Source organism: Vespa crabro, chromosome 8, assembly GCF_910589235.1.
Source record: "Vespa crabro chromosome 8, iyVesCrab1.2, whole genome shotgun sequence".
Lineage (NCBI taxonomy): Eukaryota > Metazoa > Arthropoda > Insecta > Hymenoptera > Vespidae > Vespa > Vespa crabro.
Genome location: NC_060962.1, coordinates 2,930,047 through 2,952,836, shown reverse-complemented (window position 1 = coordinate 2,952,836; position 22,790 = coordinate 2,930,047). Strand labels below are relative to the sequence as shown.

At 38.1% G+C, this 22,790-nt stretch overlaps 1 protein-coding gene across 4 annotated transcripts in view; it reads left to right on the top strand.

Moving 5' to 3' along the window:
* The first annotated feature begins 1,924 nt into the window (after positions 1-1,924).
* LOC124425945 (paired box protein Pax-6-like) overlaps positions 1,925-22,790 on the top strand; it is a 32,473-nt gene continuing 11,607 nt past the window's right edge. Inside the window, exons 1-6 of one of the 4 annotated variants that reach the window (XM_046967068.1) lie at positions 1,925-2,391; positions 12,580-12,832; positions 13,208-13,388; positions 16,510-16,786; positions 19,450-19,614; positions 19,887-19,969. In XM_046967068.1, the coding sequence (XP_046823024.1) occupies positions 2,379-2,391; positions 12,580-12,832; positions 13,208-13,388; positions 16,510-16,786; positions 19,450-19,614; positions 19,887-19,969 (972 nt within the window). In that variant the 5' untranslated portion in view covers positions 1,925-2,378. Of the gene's footprint in view, positions 2,392-12,560; positions 12,833-13,207; positions 13,389-16,509; positions 16,787-19,449; positions 19,615-19,886; positions 19,970-22,790 lie in introns of all 4 variants that reach the window. The other 3 variants (XM_046967066.1, XM_046967065.1, XM_046967067.1) reach the window with 3 other exon arrangements.

Here is a 22,790-nt window from a genome sequence, read left to right as displayed (position 1 = left end):
TAACATTTCATTTATTTTCGATCGTCAGCACGTGCGAGTTCGCGCTTCTCAACGATTACGTTAGAATTCTTCGTTTGTGACGGAGATGAAAGGGGCTAATGATCTAAGAGCCCCGTAGTGAATGATAATTAATGTTTCTCATAACGGCTGGACGATTAACCATTCGCAAACGAAAGCGACATTGGAATGCTCTTACGTGGATGGAGAAGCTCGGCGGCTAACACCAAAGTTTATCTCGATTATCAAGAGAATGAGAGGGAGTGAAAGAGATAGAGAAGTGAAAAGAAGATTCCATACCGATGTGAGCTTTCAATTCTTAATCCCCTGGACTCTCGCAAGAGTAATGAAATCTTATCAACGTTATTATTGCTTTCATCTCGTGAAAATAATATTTCTTAACACTTCGGACTCTATGAAACGCGTCATGTTATTTAGTTCAAGGTCTTTTTAATGAATCTTACGATTAAAATACTGAAAAAAATTTTTATCAATGCGTATTTTAAAAGAATATTCGACGATTGAGAAATTATAATTGAACTATTATTTACGATTAGAAAAAAATCATGTTCTTATTATGAAGAGAGAAACGATGTTAAATAATTCGAATCGAATGTTGTCATTGAACGAATTTTCTTTTTTTCTTTTTTTTTTTCTTTTTCTTTTTTTCTTCTTCTTTTTTCTATCATCGATACACCACATGCCAAACCGTTGAAAATTGACTTAGAAACGTAATCAGGCTTGAAAAAATTGGGAAAATTTACCGTCGACGCGGCCGATGTTTATTATTTGTCGCTCGGTAGGCGTATTTATTTTTTGGTGCACTTTGAAATTTGCTTTTGGCGAAAGGCACGGTTTCGATGGTGCTAATATTTACCCCATTTCGCGGACGATAATCCCCTGAATTATGTTCTTTGAAGCCGCGCTGTTTGTATGTACGAGCGTAAAAGAGAGAAAGAGAGAAAGAGAGAAAGAGAGAGAGATAGCGTTGAAGAGCGTGGAACTGTATAAAAGTCAATCGTGTTTTCGTCGTGTACACCTAGCGGCCGATGCTCGTGCAACACGAAATTCGAGAGAAATAGTTTTAATCTCTCGTTTCGGGCTTCGGAGTACAATACGTGAGCGAGCGTACGAACGCATCGTATTCGGTTTTCCCGTTCCCATTCCGTCGGCTTCTCCTCGCTCGTTCGAACGAACTATTTCTAAATGCATTTTAACAATTTCGAATACGGTCTCTATTTTCCGAAAGCACTCGTCGTTGATAGCGGACCGATCCTCGCGACATATAGCAACCAACTATTGTGCGTTTTTGAAACTTCGATAAACGTAGGAAAGAATAGATAGATACATAAGTGAACATGTTATTTTGATTTAAGTACTCTATTATTGTTTATCAATGTATTTTTAAAATTGACTAACAAGGATTGAGATATATCTGCTGTATTCTACGTCTATATCCCTCATTGAAGCTTGTAAAATATTTTATAATTTATATTTTGATTTGATAATTTAAATCGTTCTTAAGGAATAATATCAAGGATTACGAAAATCTTGATGATAGAATTTAACATTGTATATTGCTGAAGTAATCTTGAATTGATAGATATATCTATCATCTAATATCTATTCCAACTTTATCTAAAAAACATCTGATTTTTCTAAATAAATTCATCAGATTTTATATTTATTAGAAAATATACTGTATGATCTTTTAAGCGTCAGAAAAGAGATCCTTAAAGTCTGTACAATTGAGTGTCAGTCATTCAACAGTGTATCAAACTTTCGACATGTTATCTAGAATGAAAATAAAACGATAAAGAGAGAAAATAAATTTCAACGTGTAGTTAGCCGAAAACATGATATGTATTCACGAACGAAATAGAGAAAAAAGTGAATGATGATGACGTTTTGACTGATTTCAGCACTGTGTTAGCGTGGCCGGAGGTGGCGGCGGTGGTGGCGGAGGAGACGGTGGTGGTGGTGGAGGAGGTGGTCGGCTGAGTCTGCAGCTTCGTCCTTGCAGCGGTAGTACCGGCGGAAGCGCCGGTAGCGGTAGCGGCGGCGGCAGCGGCGGAGGCGGAGGCGGCAGCGGCGGCGGCGGCGGCGGAGGAGGAGGAGGAGGAGGAGGAGGAGAAGGCGGAGGAATCGGCGGCAGCGGAATCGGTGGTGGAGGAGGAAGTGGTGGGGGAGAAGGTGGTGGTGGTGGAGGAGGTGGAGGAGGAGGAGGAGGAGGAGGCGATAGCCCTTCGGATTATCCACCGAGTGTAGCGGCTGCGAGGAGCAGGGAAGCGGCGGCGGCGGCGCTGCACGCGGCAAGGACCCTGTTGGGCGCGGGGGTGGCTAACCCTTGCTCGTCCACCCCCGAGCCGCCCTTCTGGAAGATGCCGCACAAAGGTCGGTCAAATTACCATTCCAAAGATTAATGCTCTACCTTTCTCTCTTTCTTTTTCTTTCTCTTTCTCTCTCTCTCTCTCTCGGATCTCATCTTTCTTACTATCTTTTCTTCCTAAGACTTTTTCCACTTCTTCTTTACTTCACTCCTATACGTTTAAATATTGTTTCTTTTCTTCTCACTTTCTTCTATCGTTCATCAAGAACATTTCCATTTGCATTTTTTCTATAACATTTAACTGATAGGTATCTATATCACGTATGAAATATACTTTCTCGTTTAGTTATCTACTTCTTGCGTATTACTATTTTTAATTACTATTCAAAAATCTATCTGCAGATTGTTATTTTTGATACTATTGTTTTGTTCTATGTATTAGAATATGTTTTGCTATCTTTTTGTATCTTTATATTAAAGCAGAATTTGTAGTATCATTATGTTACTCTCGTACTGTTTAATATAGCTATACGTAAATAAAATATTTCTATGTTTATCTACTTATGTGATAAGAGAAGAATAATTTTCATTATTTTTACATTTACGAACACGATCGATCACTTCTTATATCCCCTTTTAAATATTGATTAAAAAAATTTTTTTTTTTATTTATCTTCCCTATGCATCCTAAGTAATAATAAAAACAAATCAGATACAAAACGAAATAAGATGGATGAAAAATATAAGTACAATTAGTATCTAGTTATGGTCTTAGCTTAACTCTTCGATGCACACGATTTTAAAGAAAATAAAAATCCAAGTTGTACAGAATTTTAAATATAATAGTAATTATGCAATTTTTAATATTTTATATAAAATAAAATATTAATCTGTATGATTATGAATAACTTTAACTTTTCGGGGTGGATTAAAATACATCTTATCATACATAAAACGCTAAGCAAAGGGTGGGATTTTTTTAAATTCACCTAACCTCAAAGAGTTAATCATAATTTCATATTTTATCGCGCCGATATTTCTTATTGAATTATTTATTAAACAATAATTATCGTTATGTGAGCTGGTCTAACTAAGATGAATGAAAAAAAAAACGAATACAAAATATGAACGTAAAAAACGTAAAAAATTCTGAATTACATTATTATCAGTGATATAGTCATCTTTAATGATTACTCTTCATCTTAATCATCGACCAATGACTAATGATTTTCGTGTTTTCGATACTTTACTGCGGTTGTTTTCGTTATCGAAATGCTTAGATGCACAAGACTCGATGTTTCATGAGACAAATACTTAACGCGTATTAGCACTTCACCCATTTTGCTAATGGATTCTTATTAGGATGAGTCTAGGTACATACGTTCTTCTTGCCTCTCACGCTGTCGTCGATCGTTAACGTCAATTTCGACAAGGCGCGTGGAATATGGTCCTAGAGGATTTCGATCTAGTTACGCTTGAGCGACGACGCATCATCTTCCTAGACGGATTTCGAGAGTCCAACCAAAAGTGGTTATAAGGACTGCACTCTCTCTCTCTCTCTCTCTCTCTCTCTCTCTCTCTCTCTTTTCAAGTGCTTCTACGTGGATAAAAATCAAACTGCAAATATTTTTCGCACGAAGAAAGTTACGACTTCGGTTTATTTCATGATTGACATAAAATTTATAAATATCTAATTCGTAAAAATTCTCTCCTTTCAGTTTTATTTCCTCGATCTATTGATTTATACCATTATTTTTCTTCGAAGGAATATATAATTATTGCTAAGAATTAAGAAATTGAAGAAATGAATTCTGTATTATGAAGTATATTGAAGAACCGCGATTTTTCAAGTATCAATTTTAAAGAAAGTTAAGAGGGTTCGAAAGGGTTGACCGTATAGGGTCGAACAGATCGAGCGTGTAAAATGAGACGTATTTAGTAGGACATGATTTCCTTCGCGATCCTTCGACTCGAAGTCATGACCTTTGCGTAAAGATACATTGAAAGGGTTGAAGAGAGAGAATAGGACAGAGAGAGAGAGAGAGAGAGAGAGAGAGAGAGAAAGAAAGAGAAAGGGAAGTAAATACGTCTACGCTTATGGGCTTAGGTGGGGCTGGCGGTTATCCCCGGGGTTAGTCCGTAACCCGACACGCCTTTCCTTGGCTTCTGTCGGACCAACAGCCCCTTCGAGCCAGTAGTTCGCCGTTGAAGGATGGCGCCTTTCACCTAAAAGCCGTCGCGTACGAATCCAACTTACTACGCCATACACGCCATAGACTCTACTTTACGTTGGGAGTATCTGCCTCTTTTATGTCTTTTATAACACCGATTTATACCTACAAATTAGTTATTGAAAAGATCTTTTAGACCTTGTTATACGTGACAAATGATTTGACGTGTTCTTATTTGATTTCTCAGTTAAAAAACATTCAAAACGTCAAGAATATCGAACAACTATAATTTTCATGATCATAAGTATTATGGATATTTGGAGAGTGAATTGTCTATTAAAAATAACTAGTTTTTTAATACTGGAAGTAGAAAAAACTTTTTTGTATTGTTCATTAATTTTTAATTGTATCGATTTCATAGTAACAAAGAAGTCTTGGTTTCATTAACAACATGACTCTTCGTTTTGTTAGCTGTATTCCTTTAATCCGCACGATAATAACGCTCAGAAAGAAACTCATTGACAAAGGGTAGTGTTCGTTCTAGCAAAGACCTGTTTCGATTTACCCTTTGGCACATAAACCACCACGAGGCAGCATTCTATAATACTTTCTGTAGCGAGCTGCGGCTTTACGCACGCTCCGGCGCACCAAAACACTTTGGTATCGCGTTACACGCCTCGAGATCATAATACGAGTTATAGAGGAGTAAAGTGTGCTTTCCCCCTTCTCGATCGTGAACCATTCGAACACCGTGTATTGCTTCGGGGCGGACAATGTCTGCTTGGCACGAGCGAGCGAACGAACGCCGGGCAAAAGCGACCCTCCGAGCAAAACCGTCCATCCACCCAACTATCCATCCTACATCCATCCATCTATCCATCCAACCAGTCAGCCATTCATTCAACAGAGCATCCAGCTACCGGTACGATGCCGTCTCTCTCTTTCCCCATAATACTCCCGTAGGCTATTCGAATCAAACGGTCGATTCACGAGAGTATTTTATTTTCTACGTCGCTACAAGATTTGTTAATGATTATGGTTGTCTTGTAACGCCGTCTCCCACAAATCCATCGAAATTATTCTTCGTTGCGAATGAATACGTTTCTAGAATCGTTCATTTAAGATAAGAACGATGATATTTCTTTTTTTTTTTCAAAAATTTTCTTCATTACTTTTATTAAACATATTGTCGTATCGTATGTCGTATCAAATCGAAACGAGAAGGTTTTAAGTGATTTAATATTCGAACAAAGTCTCGAATTGAGAATGATATGAAACAAGAAGTAGAATTAAAAAAGATGTTTCGTCAAAGGTAATCGAAATTATTATTGTAACGATAAAGTCGATTTGTCAAGTAATTATCGTTTATCTACTCAACCAACAATTTCTTCTCTTTTATGAAAGTGTATTGTTCGGTTAGATAATTTTCTTGGATTTTTATTTCGCCGTAAACGATTTCGTTCGATTCTAAGGTCATGCTACTATATTTGCTTCTTTTCCCTTTGGCTGAGTCCCTGACGTCTATTATCTTTACGCTTTTGTACCTTTTGTCTTGTTACGAGGACGACAACGAACGTACTCGTATCTCCGGACGTGAACCGGTCTTTCTCTGTCTCTTTCTTTTTTCTCTTTTTCTCTCTTTTTGGCTCTTCCTCACATTCTGTATAGAAAGAAAAAAGAAAGAGTTGCGGTCAGCCGAATTCATGGCGGGCCCGTCACACCGAGACACTCCGGTTTATTGTCAAGCTGGGCGGGAGTGTGAGGGGGGATAAGGGCTGGGAAAGGTGGCGAAATGCCACTACTCATATTTCTGCTCGAGTACAAATTCTTACGGTTTGCTCTGTGGTCGTGTATTTGTTAACCTCAAGTTTTATACCTTTTAATTGCTCTCGAGCTCGATTTACACCAAGGAAGGATTACATATTGTCTTACGAATCGAAAAACAACAACTCTGTATTTTTATATCCTTACATATAATATATCCTTTAACAAATAATTCTCTTCGAAATTCGTTTACGAATCGTGAAATAATTTTAAAAACTAATGACACATTTTCTTAACTTTGTTTTCTTAGCCCATATTAAATAATTCTCATAATTGTTTCTGATAAAATCAAGAAAATAATTATCTTTCTTTTTTTTATACTTAGTTTTAATATTTCCTAATACGTGTGAATTTTATCGGATTCGAAAGAAGAAAAGAAAAAAAAAGAAAAAAGAAAAGAGGAAAAGGAAAAAAGAAAAAGTGGACGCAAGAAGGGACAGACATGTTCCATAAACTTTGCAATTTATGTACGAAAAAGGGGGACAAAGTTCCAAGACTCGCGCGATAATGAGTTGTACAACGACATCGGTGTGTAGTAGCTGTTCTCGCTAATTCAAACGCTACCTCCTAACATCGTATGTAATGAATTCAACTCTTGAAAACTAAAGAGAGAGAGAGAGAGAGAGAGAGAGAGAGAGAGAGAGAGAGAGAGAGAGAGAGAGAGAAGGTATCTCACGATTCAACTCATTAGAGAATGTAAGCCCTCAGCAACATATTTGATGTCACCCCTGTCGTGAGATCTGTAGAAAGAGACCGAGAGATGACAAGAAAGAGAAAGAGAGAGAGAGAAAGAGAGAGAGAGAGGGAGAGGGAGAGGGAGAGGGAGAAAGAGAAACCGAGCTGAAACCGAGCTGAAACGAAATTCACGAGTTTATCTTGAAACACTTTGGAAGTGAGATACGTTTTCAACCCTTCTCCTCAGCAAAATGAGAGATGCACGCGATGACGTGATAATAATACTCGGAGATATTTCAACGATGTGTAAATAAGTACAATTTTTTTAACACCGTCAATGAGCGACATTATGCAATGATCAAAGTCTCCCTTTTCTCACCGATTTTCCGTGGAAGGTGAGAAATCAACGATATAATTGATGACATTATTTAATCTTTCCACTTGATAAGATAGAGACTCGAGGTTATCTACATGTTCGTAACTATTTGATCGCGTGTTGTTAATAGCGTGACGATATAAATCGTTTCGTATAATTACGTTTTCAATAATGTGGCGTCATTTTCTCGATAGTTTTGCTATATTTTAAAAAATTTTATACACCTTTATACGACCTTGTTTGATATTTCTTTTCATAAAAAAATAAAAAGGGAGACTGATATATATATATATATATATATATATATATATATATATAAACAACGATAATCCACAAATTTGAATATATTTGAATAAATTTGTTAGCACTTTCAAAATGATTGCTTCAAACTTTCTCGATATCACGAGTATTCTGATAGAAACTCGTAACAAGTAATGTGACTCACCATGGATATCAAAGTCAACCTTCTTCGTCCTTTAAATTCTTCGCTTTCCGAAAGAGAAAATCGAAAGGTTTGAGTTCCTCTTTCTCAGCGAAGAGACTTTCTCTTTTGATCTTTCTTTTTGCACGTGAAAGGAACGAAAAGAGGATGAAAGAAAGGAAGAAAAAAGAAAAAGAAGGAAGGGTGTCCGAAGGACAGAGAAGTTGCCCGAGCCGTTTAACGAGGAACGGAGACGATTCTTGGCTCTCGAAGGGAAAGTAGGCGGTAGCTGGCTAAAGTGATGGTAGTGTGGAGAAAGGAAGGAAGGAAGGAAGGATGAGTAGAATGAGTAGGAGGAGATGGAGGAGAGAGTAGTGGAGGTGGTAGTGGAAGGGTGCCGCGACGTCGTGCGCCAGTAGGAAGGGATTTAATCTGTGCTCCGTTTCACGCTTAGCCAAGTGGAACCTTTTTGCCTCACTTTGCGGCATGACTCGCTTTTGCGCTGGTCGTCGCGTAGATTAACGCGAAATTATATATAAAGAATGTGTGCGGAGTTAGCGTGTGTGTGCGCGCGCACATCGTGTTCGCGAATCGCCGGTGTTGCTTGGACGATTCACCCTGCTTGCTGTGCCAACATACGAGAATGAGAGAGAAAGAGAGAAAAAGAGAGAGAGAAAGAGAGAGAGAGAGAGAGAGAGAGAGAGAGAAAGCAGGAGAGGAAGGATGTTGTAAGAGGGAGAAGGTAGTATGCACTTTGTGCGTTCACCTCATGTGCAACTTCCTATATACACGCGTATATACGTATGTATGTACGTATGTATGTGTAGGTGCAAATCTACGGGAAGTCTTCCTTTGTAATGAATTAAAGCGCTAACGGAGAACACTAGGGTCGTGGCATACCTCAAAGGGCGGTACAGTTTTCTCGCCTCGAAGCGGGATTGGGCGAGAAGATGTTGTGTACAATGCTAACTACCGGTCACGTATCTTCTGATATTCGATTGGTCCTAAGAGATCTTCGAAGGGGCCATTATTCGATGTTTATTGTTCTTCGCTTCAATTAATGATTTTTATCTTTATGTCGACCTATAGAAAATAAAGATACATTACAAACTGATGATCTTATAAAATAAAAAATGAAATAAATTTCAAGTAGATATGTCGAATTTGAAATATAAAATGTCAAGTAAATATCTACTAATTATCTCTATAAATTGTAAAATCGTTGATTAATCGATAGATAGCCCGATCAACAAGATTATCAAGGATAAAGTTGTTCGATAAATAAGTAAATAAGATCGCTGGCATAAATCTAGGACGCGGTATCCCTTTGGAGCGTCGTTTATTATACAAATAACGTTAGATACGCCCCAAGCAAGATATTATTATCTTCGGCAAATTGATCGTCACTTATTTTCATCGTCGGTCGCCCTTCCATCCCGTATCTTAGGTGCGCCATTAAAAAGAACGACACGAAGAGGGGCGAAAGTAAAAAGCTCGGAGGGGGCTCGAACTTTGTCGGTTTACATCGTGTGAAACTTCGTATAGTATACGTATAGATACAGGAGCTGACGTTACGGATTCTCTCGGACGCCCTTTGTAGCGAATTAAAACTGTAGCGGGGCGAGAGACACCCCCTGTCATATGCCTTCTTCAAAGGGTGACTTAGTTTTTTCATCTCGTATGCGGTTGGACGACAAGCATGATCGTTCTACTTACTTCAAACTTTATTGTATCAAGCTCTTTTTATTACGTTAAATTCTCCTATTATTTCTACGAACTAAATTTATTTAAAACAGTTCCTACGTTAACAATTAATATTTAAAATATTTATCAAACGAAAATTCGATCCATTCAACGTCACGTTTTATTTATTTATTCTTATTTTTTATTTTATCTATGATGATTAGATATATTCTCAATTATTTAAGATAATGTTTTCTTGTTAAAACTTTTCGTTTTGTAACTGGAAATAATTTTATCTAGAAAAAAAACGTGCATCTATAGTCTTTCAATTGGTTCAAAGAATGATATTAATTTTTCTTTTTATTTGTCTAACTGATAAAATGAAATACATTGTATATTTACGCTTAATAGAAAAGAAAATCGGGCTAGTAACTATCTGAATATGTGAGTCCCTCATTTTTTTTCCAACAAAAAAAGAAATAAAAGTTGGAACATTTAATTTTTTTTTTTTAATTAAAGCTTTTTGGTCGGTGTTGGTACCTCACGTCGTTAACCGTGCTACCGTTAGTGAAAGAGAAAGAGAAAGAGAGAGAGAGAGAGAGTGAGAGAAAGAGGGGGAGAGAGAGAGAGAGAGAGAGAGAAAAAAAAAGAGAGAGAGAGAGAGAAAAAAAGAGAGAGAGAGAGAAAGGAGGTATAGGGAAATAAAGAGAAAAAGAGAATTATAATTTGATGTATCTCGTTGCATAAATTAAAGGAAATGCGAATGGTAAGATCGTGGAACGTTGGACAGATCTACATACTTGCTTATTAAACTGGGCACCCGTATGAATATTCATTGATTCTTTACGTGGAAAAGAACTCTCCAAGTCTTGGCTGTCATTTTAATTGCTTCGAGAGAAGAAGAAAGATGGTTTTATTTTGTCTTCTTTTTCTTCTTCTTCTTCTTCTTTTCTCTCCTTTTCACCTCCTTCATTTTATTCTTCACAGAGGTTTTATAGTCCGTTTTTCCTCGTAGTTTCTCAGTTCAAGTAAGTTTTGGTTAATAAAATCGAGAATATGAATTTTCTTTTTTTTTTCTTTAATGGTTCTAAACAGATAAAATTGAAAAAATTTTAATTCTATAACAGAATAAAGTATTTATGTAATTCAGTCATATTTCCATTTAAGTATATTCGAGAATTTAAATTGATCGATGGATTTATTTCGTAGACAATCGAATTCATAGAAATTTTTTTATTACAGTACGTGAATTCGTTGAAATTTATTTCGTTGATTTCGAGGTGGATATCGATAGACTTATTCATTTTATTTTATTTTATTTTATTTGTTTGTTTTTTTTTATTTACGACGATTGATATAAACTTTGAAATTCTATTTATCAAGAATAAGCATTTCTAACGAATCCTATGGATTATTTCTGCATATATATATATATATATATATATATATATATATATATATATATCGAATTATAAGATAGATATCTATAAAAAAAATGAAAGAAAACAAATAAATAAGAATAGATAAAAATGTATAGAAAGAGAAATGATATTTAATCAACGTGTTTCTTACACACAACATAAATGTCTGCAAATATTTACGAGAAAATAGTTCAGAGTTTTTGATGAATAGAAAATAACGGACATGATTACGCCTACGAACGATGAATACTTGGCACGGCACGTAGAAATGGAAGATCATATGAGGAGAGGACAACCTCCTCCTTTTTTCCAACGACATCAAGTAATCACAAAATTCAGGGAATCTCGGCTCCTCGTAGTGTTCGTTGAAGAGGTACTGGAGGAGGAGAAGGTGGTGGTTCTGGTGGTAGTAGCAAAGAGTGAAGGAGAGAAAGAGGAAGAGAAAGAAGGAGAGGGAGAGAGGACCTGTGAAACGCGTCGTGCGTCGTTATACAAAGTGGTTTCGTACGGTGACGCCGTGCTCAGCCCATTCAAATTACATTCCAACTATTTCTTGTCGCTTTGCACGGCGCAAAAGTGGGAGATTAATTAAATTCGTTAATTGCAAGATGCATTTAGCGCACAGTCTCCTCGAGTTCCTCTCTCTCTCTCTCTTTCTCTCTCTCTCTCACTCTTTTTCACTCACTCTCTCTCTCTCTCACTCTCTCTCCCTCTCTCTTTCTCTCTCTCTCCTACTCTTTTTCACTCACTCACTCACTCTTTCTTTCTCTCTCTCTCTTTCTCTTTCTCTTCGTCCTCGAGGTGAGTCACGACGCATTCTCGTTGTACGACCCTTACCACCCCCACCCTAACTTCCTACACCCTTCTCTCCGCCAGTCCGCCGTCAGTGTTAGCGCGTGAATTTACAAAGCGACAACAAAGGTTAAAAAGCTTCGCGTTTTACTAGTCCATCCGCTTCGTTTCTCACACTTCCGTTTTTCCATTTTTCTTCTCTTCCTATTTTTCTCTTTTTCTTTATTTTTCCCCTATATCTTTTATATTTTCTCTATATCTTTCATTGTTTTCACTATTTCTTGAAGAATTGATACGCGTGAATCAATCAATATACTCCGTTAAGTTGATTCATTGTGAAAATATTTCATGAAGAAAATATTTGAAAAATATTTTCTTCTTCTTTATCTCTTTTTTCTCGTTCTCATTGGAAAAGCATCTATCATAAATTCTACTGTTTTAATTATATTACAGCTAACTTTTCTTTCTCTCTCTCTCTCTCTCTCTCTCTCTCTCTCTCTCTCTCTCTCTCTCTCTCTTTCTTATTCTATTTTAGATATCATGAATCGAATTACGTTAGATTAAGATGTCACGTTTAATTAAATTAAGTACGGTTTTACGTTAGATTGAATTAGATTAAATATAATTAATCCGAATTAATTTCGAAACTCTGTTGGATTAAATGAAAGCATCGAATTGTTCGTATTTGTGATCAATTATGTAACATGCAAAATTCCAAGGAATTTGATCATGTAAAATAGCGAACGTATGTTTCGATGGAATCATAGAAGGATCGTTGAAAGGTCGATGATCGATTGATGTGAACACATTAATTGGTAATTAATCGGCGAATAAAAGGAGCTATTCGAATGTGATAATAAAATACAAATAGCGCGCGTTTTGCTTCACAGAAGAGGACTTGATGCACGGGGGTGGCGCGGGTATTGGAGGGGGTTCTATGGTCGGACAGAACTCAATATTTGGGTGCTCGGCTGCAGGACACAGCGGAGTTAACCAGCTCGGCGGTGTTTACGTCAATGGTCGGCCATTGCCAGACTCTACCAGGCAGAAGATAGTCGAATTGGCGCATAGTGGGGCGAGACCTTGCGATATTTCACGAATTTTGCAGGTTAGCAACGGATGCGTCTCCAAGATCCTCGGCAGGTGAGTTATCTTGTAAGTTAATAACTCGTTTATATGTTGATCAGAGTTCAACGTTATATGGAATAAAATGAGATAGTTTATTGTTTTTTTTTTGTAAGCTTTAACATTTTGTTTAAATCAGTCAAGGAAATCGTTTGAAAAAAATCATTTAATGGAAAATTTTTTAATATATTCGACGAATATGAAGACCGTTTGTTTAAACTATATAAAGTCAATGTTTAGGAAAAAAAACGTAACGGTAGTACAGACACGAAAAAAAGACGAGCCTGTAACCGTCACGATGAAGATTCAAATGATTAGAGGATAAATTAAGAAGACATATGCACGTATTTTGATTTGAAGAAGTTAGTAACATTGGTCTTTCTTTTCTTACAGGTATTATGAGACTGGATCCATAAAACCACGCGCGATAGGTGGTAGTAAGCCACGAGTAGCGACCACTCCGGTCGTTAATAAGATCGCCGATTATAAGCGCGAGTGTCCATCGATTTTCGCTTGGGAAATACGAGACCGACTTCTCCAGGAAGGCGTTTGCAATAATGACAATATACCAAGTGTGAGTAAAGATCTACATGTACTTCGTAAGAACATGGATAATAGATGTCAATTTCCTTTGAATCATTTCGTCGAGGTTTTCGTTATATTATTTTACAATTGTAAAATGAGTTCTTAAAAAAGAAAAAAAAAGAACAATAATACCTAATAATTTTCTCCGTCTTTATACAAGATTATTTTTATAAAAATATTTGATCGAAAGTTTTACGAGTTTGCGTAAAAAATTTCCGCAAGCGTACATTCTTATGACAAAACGATTGAAATACGCGATATAAATCTCGATAAGTTGAGATTAAGAAAGAAAGAAAAAAAAGGAAAAGAAAAGAAAAGAAGAAAATAGGAGTAGTCGGTGGCTTATCAGGGTGCGGACGCGGTCCGGTACTTACCCGTCGGATCCGGCCACTCGACCCTAATCAAAGTCTCGTAAATACGATCGGTTGGGAGGGGTAATCGGTCCATTACGCGGACCAAGGCTATTGTCCACCCTCGCGTCGAATGTTCTCTCAACTCCCTTGAACCCCCTATCACCCTCCTTCCGTCAGAAAGAATCGGCTCTTTCGTACATACAGCACATCCGTGCGTCTTCCAAACATCCTTTTCAACCCTCCTCGCGAATATCTGTTCGGACGAGAAGGAATCTTCGAACGGTATTTCGCTTTTCCTTCGAGTGCCGTTTCCCGTCTGTCCACTTCTTTCCCTTTTCCCTGCTCTCTGCCTATCCTTTAGATCAGGACGTTCATCAGAGAAATAACGAGAGGGAGAGACATCGCACGCGTTCTGGTCATTATTCCGATCATGAAAGAATCTTTCATTTTAATCGTTGTCCATCGGTGTTCTCAAGAGGGTTAGAAGTTACGATCAAATTAGTTTTCGAGATATTGGAATATACACAATTAATTTAGATTCAATTCTACGTTTCCTTTATGTTATTACCACGAATGGAATATATTGTATCGATCGATTAAAAAAACTATTCTGTCTGGTCTAAAATCTGTATCCAATAATATTTTTGGTACTATTAGAAGTGTCGATAATAAAATTTTTAGGATCAATTTCAAACGGTATCACTTAATGCTCGATTACAAAATATGCAACGATCCTGATGAAGATCGATAGTCTCATATACATCGACGTCTCTTTCTGTCTCACTTAACGATACGTCCAGACGACTATCATCTATATTCCACCTATGCTGGCACCAGTGATAGCAATAATAACAGTATTCGTAATACTAATAGCGTCGGTCGTGGCTGTTGCGGCGGGTACACATTGTGGCGTCGTCGACGATGGGGTGTGAGGAGGCACGCAGGGAAGGGACACGAGTAGTAGGGGTGATCAGGTATGAGAAAGATAGAACGAGAATGATAGAGAGAGAGAGAGAGAGAGAGAAAGAGAGGAGTCGAGCGAACGGAGAAGCGGGTAGAATCAGAGTGAATGGGATCAGTTAAGCGTGTTGCACAATTATTCGTGTCCGGTCGCGCGTGTAATGGTCTGCATCGGTGCTGCGGCTGTTGTGCGGCAAGAGCGGAGCTTGAGCGAGGCCGAGCATGGGCAATGCGAGCCATAGCGTCGAGCCATAGCCGGCTTTGCACGACTCGATGATGGAAAGGCTAGATCAGGATGGGCGAACTGCTGTCGAGCGCGGTTAGTCGAGAAACGTCCTTTTCGTTTCCCTCACTGCATACCCCACACTCCATATTCTCTACCCCTAGTCTCGTACAATCACCGTCCACCTATCCCTCGGAGTCTGTCATTACGTCGCGAAATCGGAAGGGAATCTCGCACGCGAACGAACCTTTCCAAACGAGTCCGCTCTCGATTCTATCGTTTTACTATAGCTATGTACCTATCTCGTTCTCGGATTCGATACAACGATTAATGAGAGAGGATCGATGAACTATCGGTCTTTACAGTAAGTCCTCTACCCTTTCGAGCTCTTCCTTCAGTAATAATGGTATCAGAGTGATCGACGATGTATGTTTGATGAGGTAAAACAAGGTTGAACTATTAATGAGACGTCTTTCTTAACGAGTCGCATCTAATTTGATATCAATCGTTCGTTGATCAAATGAAAACTTTATTGACAGTTGTTAAATTTATCATTATACTATCATCAGCTTTTATTATTGTCTAATTTTTATCTAGTCTAGTATCTTCGTTCTTCAATGTTTCTTCTAATAGTCATAAATAGTCATAAATCGTTGATTCATCTTTCTATTAGAATCTTTAGCACTTAACGAAGTATAATCGTTATTTTATGTTTTTTAAATCGGATCGAATCAGTGTTTCGTTATTCTCTCTCTTTCTCTCTCTCTCTCTCTCTCTCTCTCTCTCTCTCTCTCTCTCACTTTCTCGCTAAAGCTATTAACCGAAACTGTAATTAAGATGCTTAATTCAATACTCGTCGAGTGAAGTCGTAGTATGTACTCTGGATATATCCAACTTGGTTGTACCATCCATGTTACACAGAAAGAGGACTAGAAAGAGGGAGAGAGAGAAAGAGAGAGAGAAGGATGAAGAGAGAATGACGGACGAGGGCACGCGTAGAGTACAGAGGATCTATTATGTACAAGTCGAGAGCACCGAAACTCACCCCCGTGGCTCGTTATAACTTTAGGAGTTAGCCAGTGGTTCGACCGCGATGTGCAAGGTGAAGACGACCGTGTCTGGATAGAGGGAGCGAAGAGCTATGGAAACCGTTTCATGTAATAATAATTGGATGGCGGCATCCTTTCATCTGGAGATTTCCCTATCCCGATGAGAGAGGAAGCTCTGAAAAGAGAAAAAATGTAAGAGAGAGAGAGAGAGAAAGAGAGAGAGAGAGAGAGAGTGAGTGAGTGAGAGAGAAAGAGAGAGAGAAAGAGATGTCCGGTGATGATATTCGTGGACTCACGGGTGAATACGAATCTGAAATATTCGAAGAGTAGACAAATTTTTACAAAGAGTTTTTACTGCTCTCGAGTATATATCTCTCTTTTTTTTTGAGAATATACAATATCTCTGTAGTAGATTTAAAATAAGAAAAAAGAAATCTTCGACAAGATAGTATTTGGTTAATGATCATTACTACAGTAGCAAAATTGGAAAGAATATCAATCGAAGAATTTGATGTGTTTTTGTAGGTGTCGTCGATCAACAGGGTACTCAGAAACCTAGCCTCTCAGAAGGAGCAACAGGCGGCAGCAGTGCAAGCGCATCAAGGCGCCGAAAGCGTTTACGACAAGCTGAGAATGTTCAACGGACAGGCTGCAGGTTGGCCACCGGCATGGTACTCGGCTACGCCCTCTCATCATCCACTGGCCACTGGCATTCCAACAGCGGCTACCCCCGGTTCCGGACAGTCTCTTTTACCCGGTAGTCAACTACATGGTCGCGACGATTCTCTTCTCAAACGAAGCGGTGAGTTCTAATGTCCAGGAATATTTTATGGATCATTCGTATCGGAATTATAAATAATATTGTATATTTAACAATTTATTATTCTCCAAGTTATCATGCAAAAATCATATTTTTCTTCCATTATTTGGATTTTGTTGAATATCTTACTAATAAATAGATATAAGAGTAGATATACATAACGTTATTTTTAGAAAATCACGTGGTCGAATAAATTTTTTCTTATGGTTTCTTTTTTCTCCCGACGGATTCCAATAGCTCTGAGAAGGAACCCTCGTAATCCTCGCGCCCTCGATCCACTTCTCGATCAACAATAGCCGAAAGTCATTCGCGTGACTCTGTAATTCGAAACGCTCCTTACCGATTCTATGCACGCGTTAAGTCGGATTCATTGACGAGATTGAGAAAGAAGCATTGTGAAGGGCGTCTCTGGTGTTGAACCACCTACGAACAATCTAGAAGAACCTTTAGACTCAATGCAACGTAGTGGGTTCGCAATGTCGACGATACCTGCATGATCGTAGTCCTCCACCTCTAATAGGATCACGAAAATCCGTGTGCGCGTTTCGATCGCGGTCGAGATTGCGCCACAGATGACGATTCCAGATGCGCTTTCTACACCGAAATCCGGATTACGCGAAACTCTGCTTCTCGTATGTGAAGGACAAACAATGCAATATATGTCGGGGTTCGTGATTCAAGAATTATCCCAATATTTCGCCCAAAGCTGCTATTGAAATTATTCTTCTTTGAATCTTAAACTCGACTTTTCATTTCAAGAACGATTATTTTGATCGTTTCAAAATAAAGAAGGTGATCGATAAGTGTAATGTAGTACAAAAAATATATTCTGTAGTATAAGAAATAATTATCGATAATTGAGACATATAAATGTACAGAAAGTTTATTGATCGATCGAATGGAAAAAATAGAAAAGTGTTATTATCAATGTTCTATACTTTGGTGTTAATGCAAAAACTGTATCTATCGATAGTCTCGTATTTACAATCGAATGAGCATCGGTATCGGCATCGGTATCGGCATCGGCATCGGCATCGGCATCAACATCAGTATCAGCAGCAGCAACGGCTAATCCCTTTTCTCTTCTCTTCGCTTGGTGCGTCGTCACCTAGAAAATTAAAGCCAACGATCGGTCTGCAGGGGACTGTTGAGATCCTCCCTATCGGTCGTTACGCGCAGGGGTAGCGTGCTTGTGAGAAGAACGACGACGACGAGGGGGTGTCGTCGGCCGCAGTGTTTGGGGCTGACGGCATTTCGAATTGGGCGAGAATTGAGAGAGAAAGACAAAGATAAAGAGGAAGAGAATATAATTTTGTTCTGAAGGAGAGAAGCTGACGAAGTTATCGTACATTTAACTTTTAACATGCATTTGTTTCCGATTAACCAGTCCCTTCTTTAATACATTTATTAAATTCTTCGTAAATGGACGTCGCGATGACGCGATAAAATATTAGTCTTTAAATCGAGACTTTATTCCATTGCGATGGTTCATTTTTTTTAATCATTCTTTCTCTCTCTCTCTCTCTCTCTCTCTCTCTCTCTTTCTCTCTCTTTCTCTATCTGTGTCTTCCCTCGACCGTAAGTATCTCTTTTTACTTATACTTTTTATTTCGACATAACTGAACCGATCGATTATACTGTCTCGATGTTCTGTTTGCTCCGTCGGACGCAGACTTATCGTGAAAACGTGTTACGATGTCAGTGTCAGGAGAATATTAACGAATTTTTATAATGAACGATCGATCTGATGAAACGAACGAGTACGACGATTACGATTGAAGTACAAAATTTTCGAGACGTCTATTTCGATTTTCCTTTTCGTCCTCGTCTTTTTCTGTTCCCCGCGGTTTAAAGGCTAAACGTTGGCTTTATCGAAAATGGGACATTCTATACGTAACAATGTATCTTTCTCTCTTGTTCTTTTGCAAAGGCTTACAAAGAAATGGAGGGAAAACGAGAGAGAGAAAGAGAGAAGAAAAAATAGATAGATAGATAGAAAGAGAGAGAGAGAGAGAGAGAGAGAGAGAGAGAGAGAGAAAGAGAAAGAGAAAGAGAGAGAGAGAGAGAGAGAGAAAGAGGATTGGCAGCGTTGGTAGACAGAGAGACAGAGGGATGCAAGAAAGGTTTCTGAAGGGATGAGAAGTGCCGAGGGTTCGGTTCGCAGAGGCGGAAAGTAATCGTGGCTCGCGATAACGCACTTGTACCTGTGTGTGTATGAACGCACCGATACACGCACCAATATGGCGACCCTGAAGATTGAGGGTGGAATGTACGCCTAGACGCGTTTTCCCTCTTCGTGTCTAGGAATTCAACAGACGTTCGTTGCCACCACCGCAGTCGTTGCTCGTAGCTGAAATCGTTGAAACGTAAGCTCATCGAGGGGAACCAAACTTGCTTCCTTAATTGGATCGATCTCCTTCTTGGCAGGAACTGCTATCCTTGTCGTTTTACCGTGAAATATATTAAATTTGTTGAAAAATCTAACGTTCTCTTGATCTTTCGTCAATTATTTCAAAAGAATTTTAAATCCCATATTTGTACAATGTACATATTGTATTGTACCTCGCGAAGTTTAATTTTATGAATAGAAAAGGAAATATTCTAGTAGGATCATCCGCATGAAGTTTTGGAAAATCTCTTTCCAGACACGGGTTCTCTGTTGTCGCATCAGCAGGAGACAACGTCGGACGGTAACTCGGAACACAATTCATCCGGCGACGAGGACTCACAAGTACGACTTAGGCTGAAGCGAAAACTCCAGCGCAATCGGACGTCCTTTTCCAATGAACAGATAGACAGCCTCGAGAAAGGTGAATATATTAAATATATATGAAATTCCTTTATTTATCATTCTCTTTCGACAAGAAAACTTCGACTAATTAACTTTTTATATTTTTTCTCTAAACAATTATCGTTTATATCATTATAAATCGTAGTTGATTGTTGTTTATTATCTACGTAACACAAACATTTACACTTGATTTCTTTAACATTAATCCTTTCACGAAAAATTCATAACGAATCTGAAATCCGTGTTCCCTCAATAACTTGGCACACTTGTTGCAAACTGGTTTCGTTTCAGAATTCGAGCGGACACATTACCCGGACGTGTTTGCGCGGGAGCGTCTCGCCGAGAAGATTGGATTGCCCGAGGCACGTATCCAGGTGAGTGTGAATGTGCGAATGAGGCGCGTGCTTCCTCTTTCTCGTACACTCCTATCCTACCCTTCATCTATCGGTCTCCTTTCTCCGTTTCCTTTACTGAGAATTTTCTCTCTTTCTCTCTCTCTCTCTCTCTCTCTCTCTCTTTCTCTCTCTCTTTTTCTGTCTCTTTCTCACTGTTCTCCTTTCGACTCTCGTCCGCTCATTCCTTTCGAAACGAGCGGGCGTTAAGCAAGGAGACGCCCTTTCATTAAACGTTTTAAAACGTGCTCACCGCCGGCAATGCACACGCAGGATGCACTTTAAATGCCGAGAGAGTAACGTCCTACCCAACTTCCCAACGAATCTCTTTCCACCCTCTTTCTCTCTCTCTTTCTTTCTTTTTTCTCTTGCTTTCGGTCTTCCTTCACACTTGCTCGCATGGGTTTTACTCGTTAGGTGAATTCTATGAGACGAAAGGGATCCCGATCTTTCTGGAATTTTTCCCTTAACGACGTCGATTTTAATTGGATTATTCGAAGACTCTTCTTTCCCGCAAAATATGTTTTTTTTTCTTTTTTTTTCTTTTTTTTTTTCTTTTTCGTCCAAATAGTGAGACGAAGTCTCATGGTTTATAGTTATTTCATTATATCTATTCAAGCAAAGAAATATTTCCTCGTAATTTCAGAACTTTAATTTATTTCTTTTTTATGCGAAATTCCGTCATCGTTTCGATTATCGCCGGGAGGATGGATCTCCCGTTTTTCCTGATGAAAATCGTCGAATTTGACAACGCGAATATTTAGTTAATATTTTCTGCACGATTCGCTAATAAATGTGATATGGTATACACGAGATTTATACGCACGATACAATGCATCGTTTTCCACGCATTGTTACATTTACAAGAGCGCTCTTCGTAATAATATTAAATTACCGTAACTGTAAAACGCGTAATGAAACGCACAAGTTCGGAAGAGTGGAAAAAATAATATGTGTCCGAATGATTTTCTCATGGTGTGCGGTAACGGGAATTAATATTTTTACATCTATCTCGAATTAATGTGAATTTTTGCGAGACAAAGAGAACGATAAACGAATATGATGTGTTATGATTTTACGAAATCGATAAGAGAATGAGAGAGAGAATGAGAGAGAGAGAGAGAGAGAGAGAGAGAGAGAGAGAGAGAAAGCAAGATGAACGCATATCGAATATTGTTATTTCAAAACAATGATCCATGTTTGTTAGCAACTGAAATATCCAAGCATCGTTCGCAAATATTCACCATTTCAACGGGAATACAATTGCCAGTCGACTTCGTTTATATATCTTGTGCATATTAACAGATGCAAAGGAATATATCGTTTGTAAATTCGTTTTATGAAATGTTTCTCAATTAGCTAGTCGCAATATTTTTTTGCGAAATAAGAATTATAAAATGATCAATACTTGCATATACATACATATACAGGGATATAATATATTAGAACAAATATAATAACGAGTCATTGAGTTAAAATATAAGCTTAAAAACAAACAAAGGCAACTTTTATGCGCGTTCGATTATCAAGTTTATAGGCGGATATCTCAAAAGTTTTCTGACATAGATTAATTTTTTGTATTTTTATCGATCCAAATTTCATGTTACGTGAATTTTTATTCCCCATGGGAAATTAACTTCCCACAAAGGTATCAATTTTTATAGCTTTCAATGACCTAGTTATGGAGTTCGGAAGCTTTCATAAGGCTTTTGTTTCTTTCATATTTTATTCTCCATCTTCCGATATGAATTAAATTTGGCTTTAATATACGGCAAATTGACTCGACCATACAAACGATAATTCCAAACGCGATGTTTCAATTAAATTCTAAACAAATTTTTTTTAACATTTCGTTGGAAGGTAAGTATCGAATATAATAGAAACACAAAAATTTTTGTTTGAAAGACCTAGAGTAAAAAAGAATTAAAAAGAATTAAATGTTGAAAGAACAATAGCCCGACAAACGAAAGATCCGAGTTCGAATTTCGTTTCAACCATGCGAAGGACTAAATTCGTTTGCGAATCCTATGAATTTTTGAAACTTTTTAACGTTAACGAATACTTGTATTTATTTTTGAATTAAGTTAAAAAATAAAATACATAGAAATAGTTGCTCCAAGTAAATTAATCGTTTTCACATTGTTTCGATAAATGGACGAAAGTAAAAGAAATAAAAAAAAAGAAAAAAGAAAAAAACAGAATAAAATAAAACATGTAACCATCAATCGGTTTCCTTGCATCTTATTGTTAGTTAGTTACAGGTAACAAATCATAGTCGATGACGATAATTCTTTTCTTGATCAATTGAATTTTCTTGATCAGATGAATTTCGGTTAGATGTCCAATGATAAACGCAATTTCATCAAACGTGACAAACATAGAAAGACGAAAGAGAGAAAGAGGGATGAAGATACGATAGGATGTAGAGCAGGCGCGCTTCACGGCGTATTATTTTAATTAATACCGCCGGTCGAGCCGCAGGGTGACGTATGGCCGTATAAGCTAATATGTACGCAGCCTTGTCGGACATTGTTTGGTCGTACCGCTCTGATACCTCTCTCTCTTTCTGTCTCTCTCTCTCTCTCTCTCTCTCTCTCTCTCTCTCTCTCTCTTTCTCTCTGTCGTCTCTCGAGGGATGATATTTGAGCACCGTCTCTCTCTCTCTTTCTCTCTCTCTCTTTTCTCCCTTCCTCACCTGTTTCAACGATGGGGGGTGGCGAAGTGGCCGGCCAGGGGTGGTGATGTTGCCGGTGGTGGTGGTTGTGGAGATGGTAGTAGTAGAAGTGGTGGAAGTGGTGGTGGT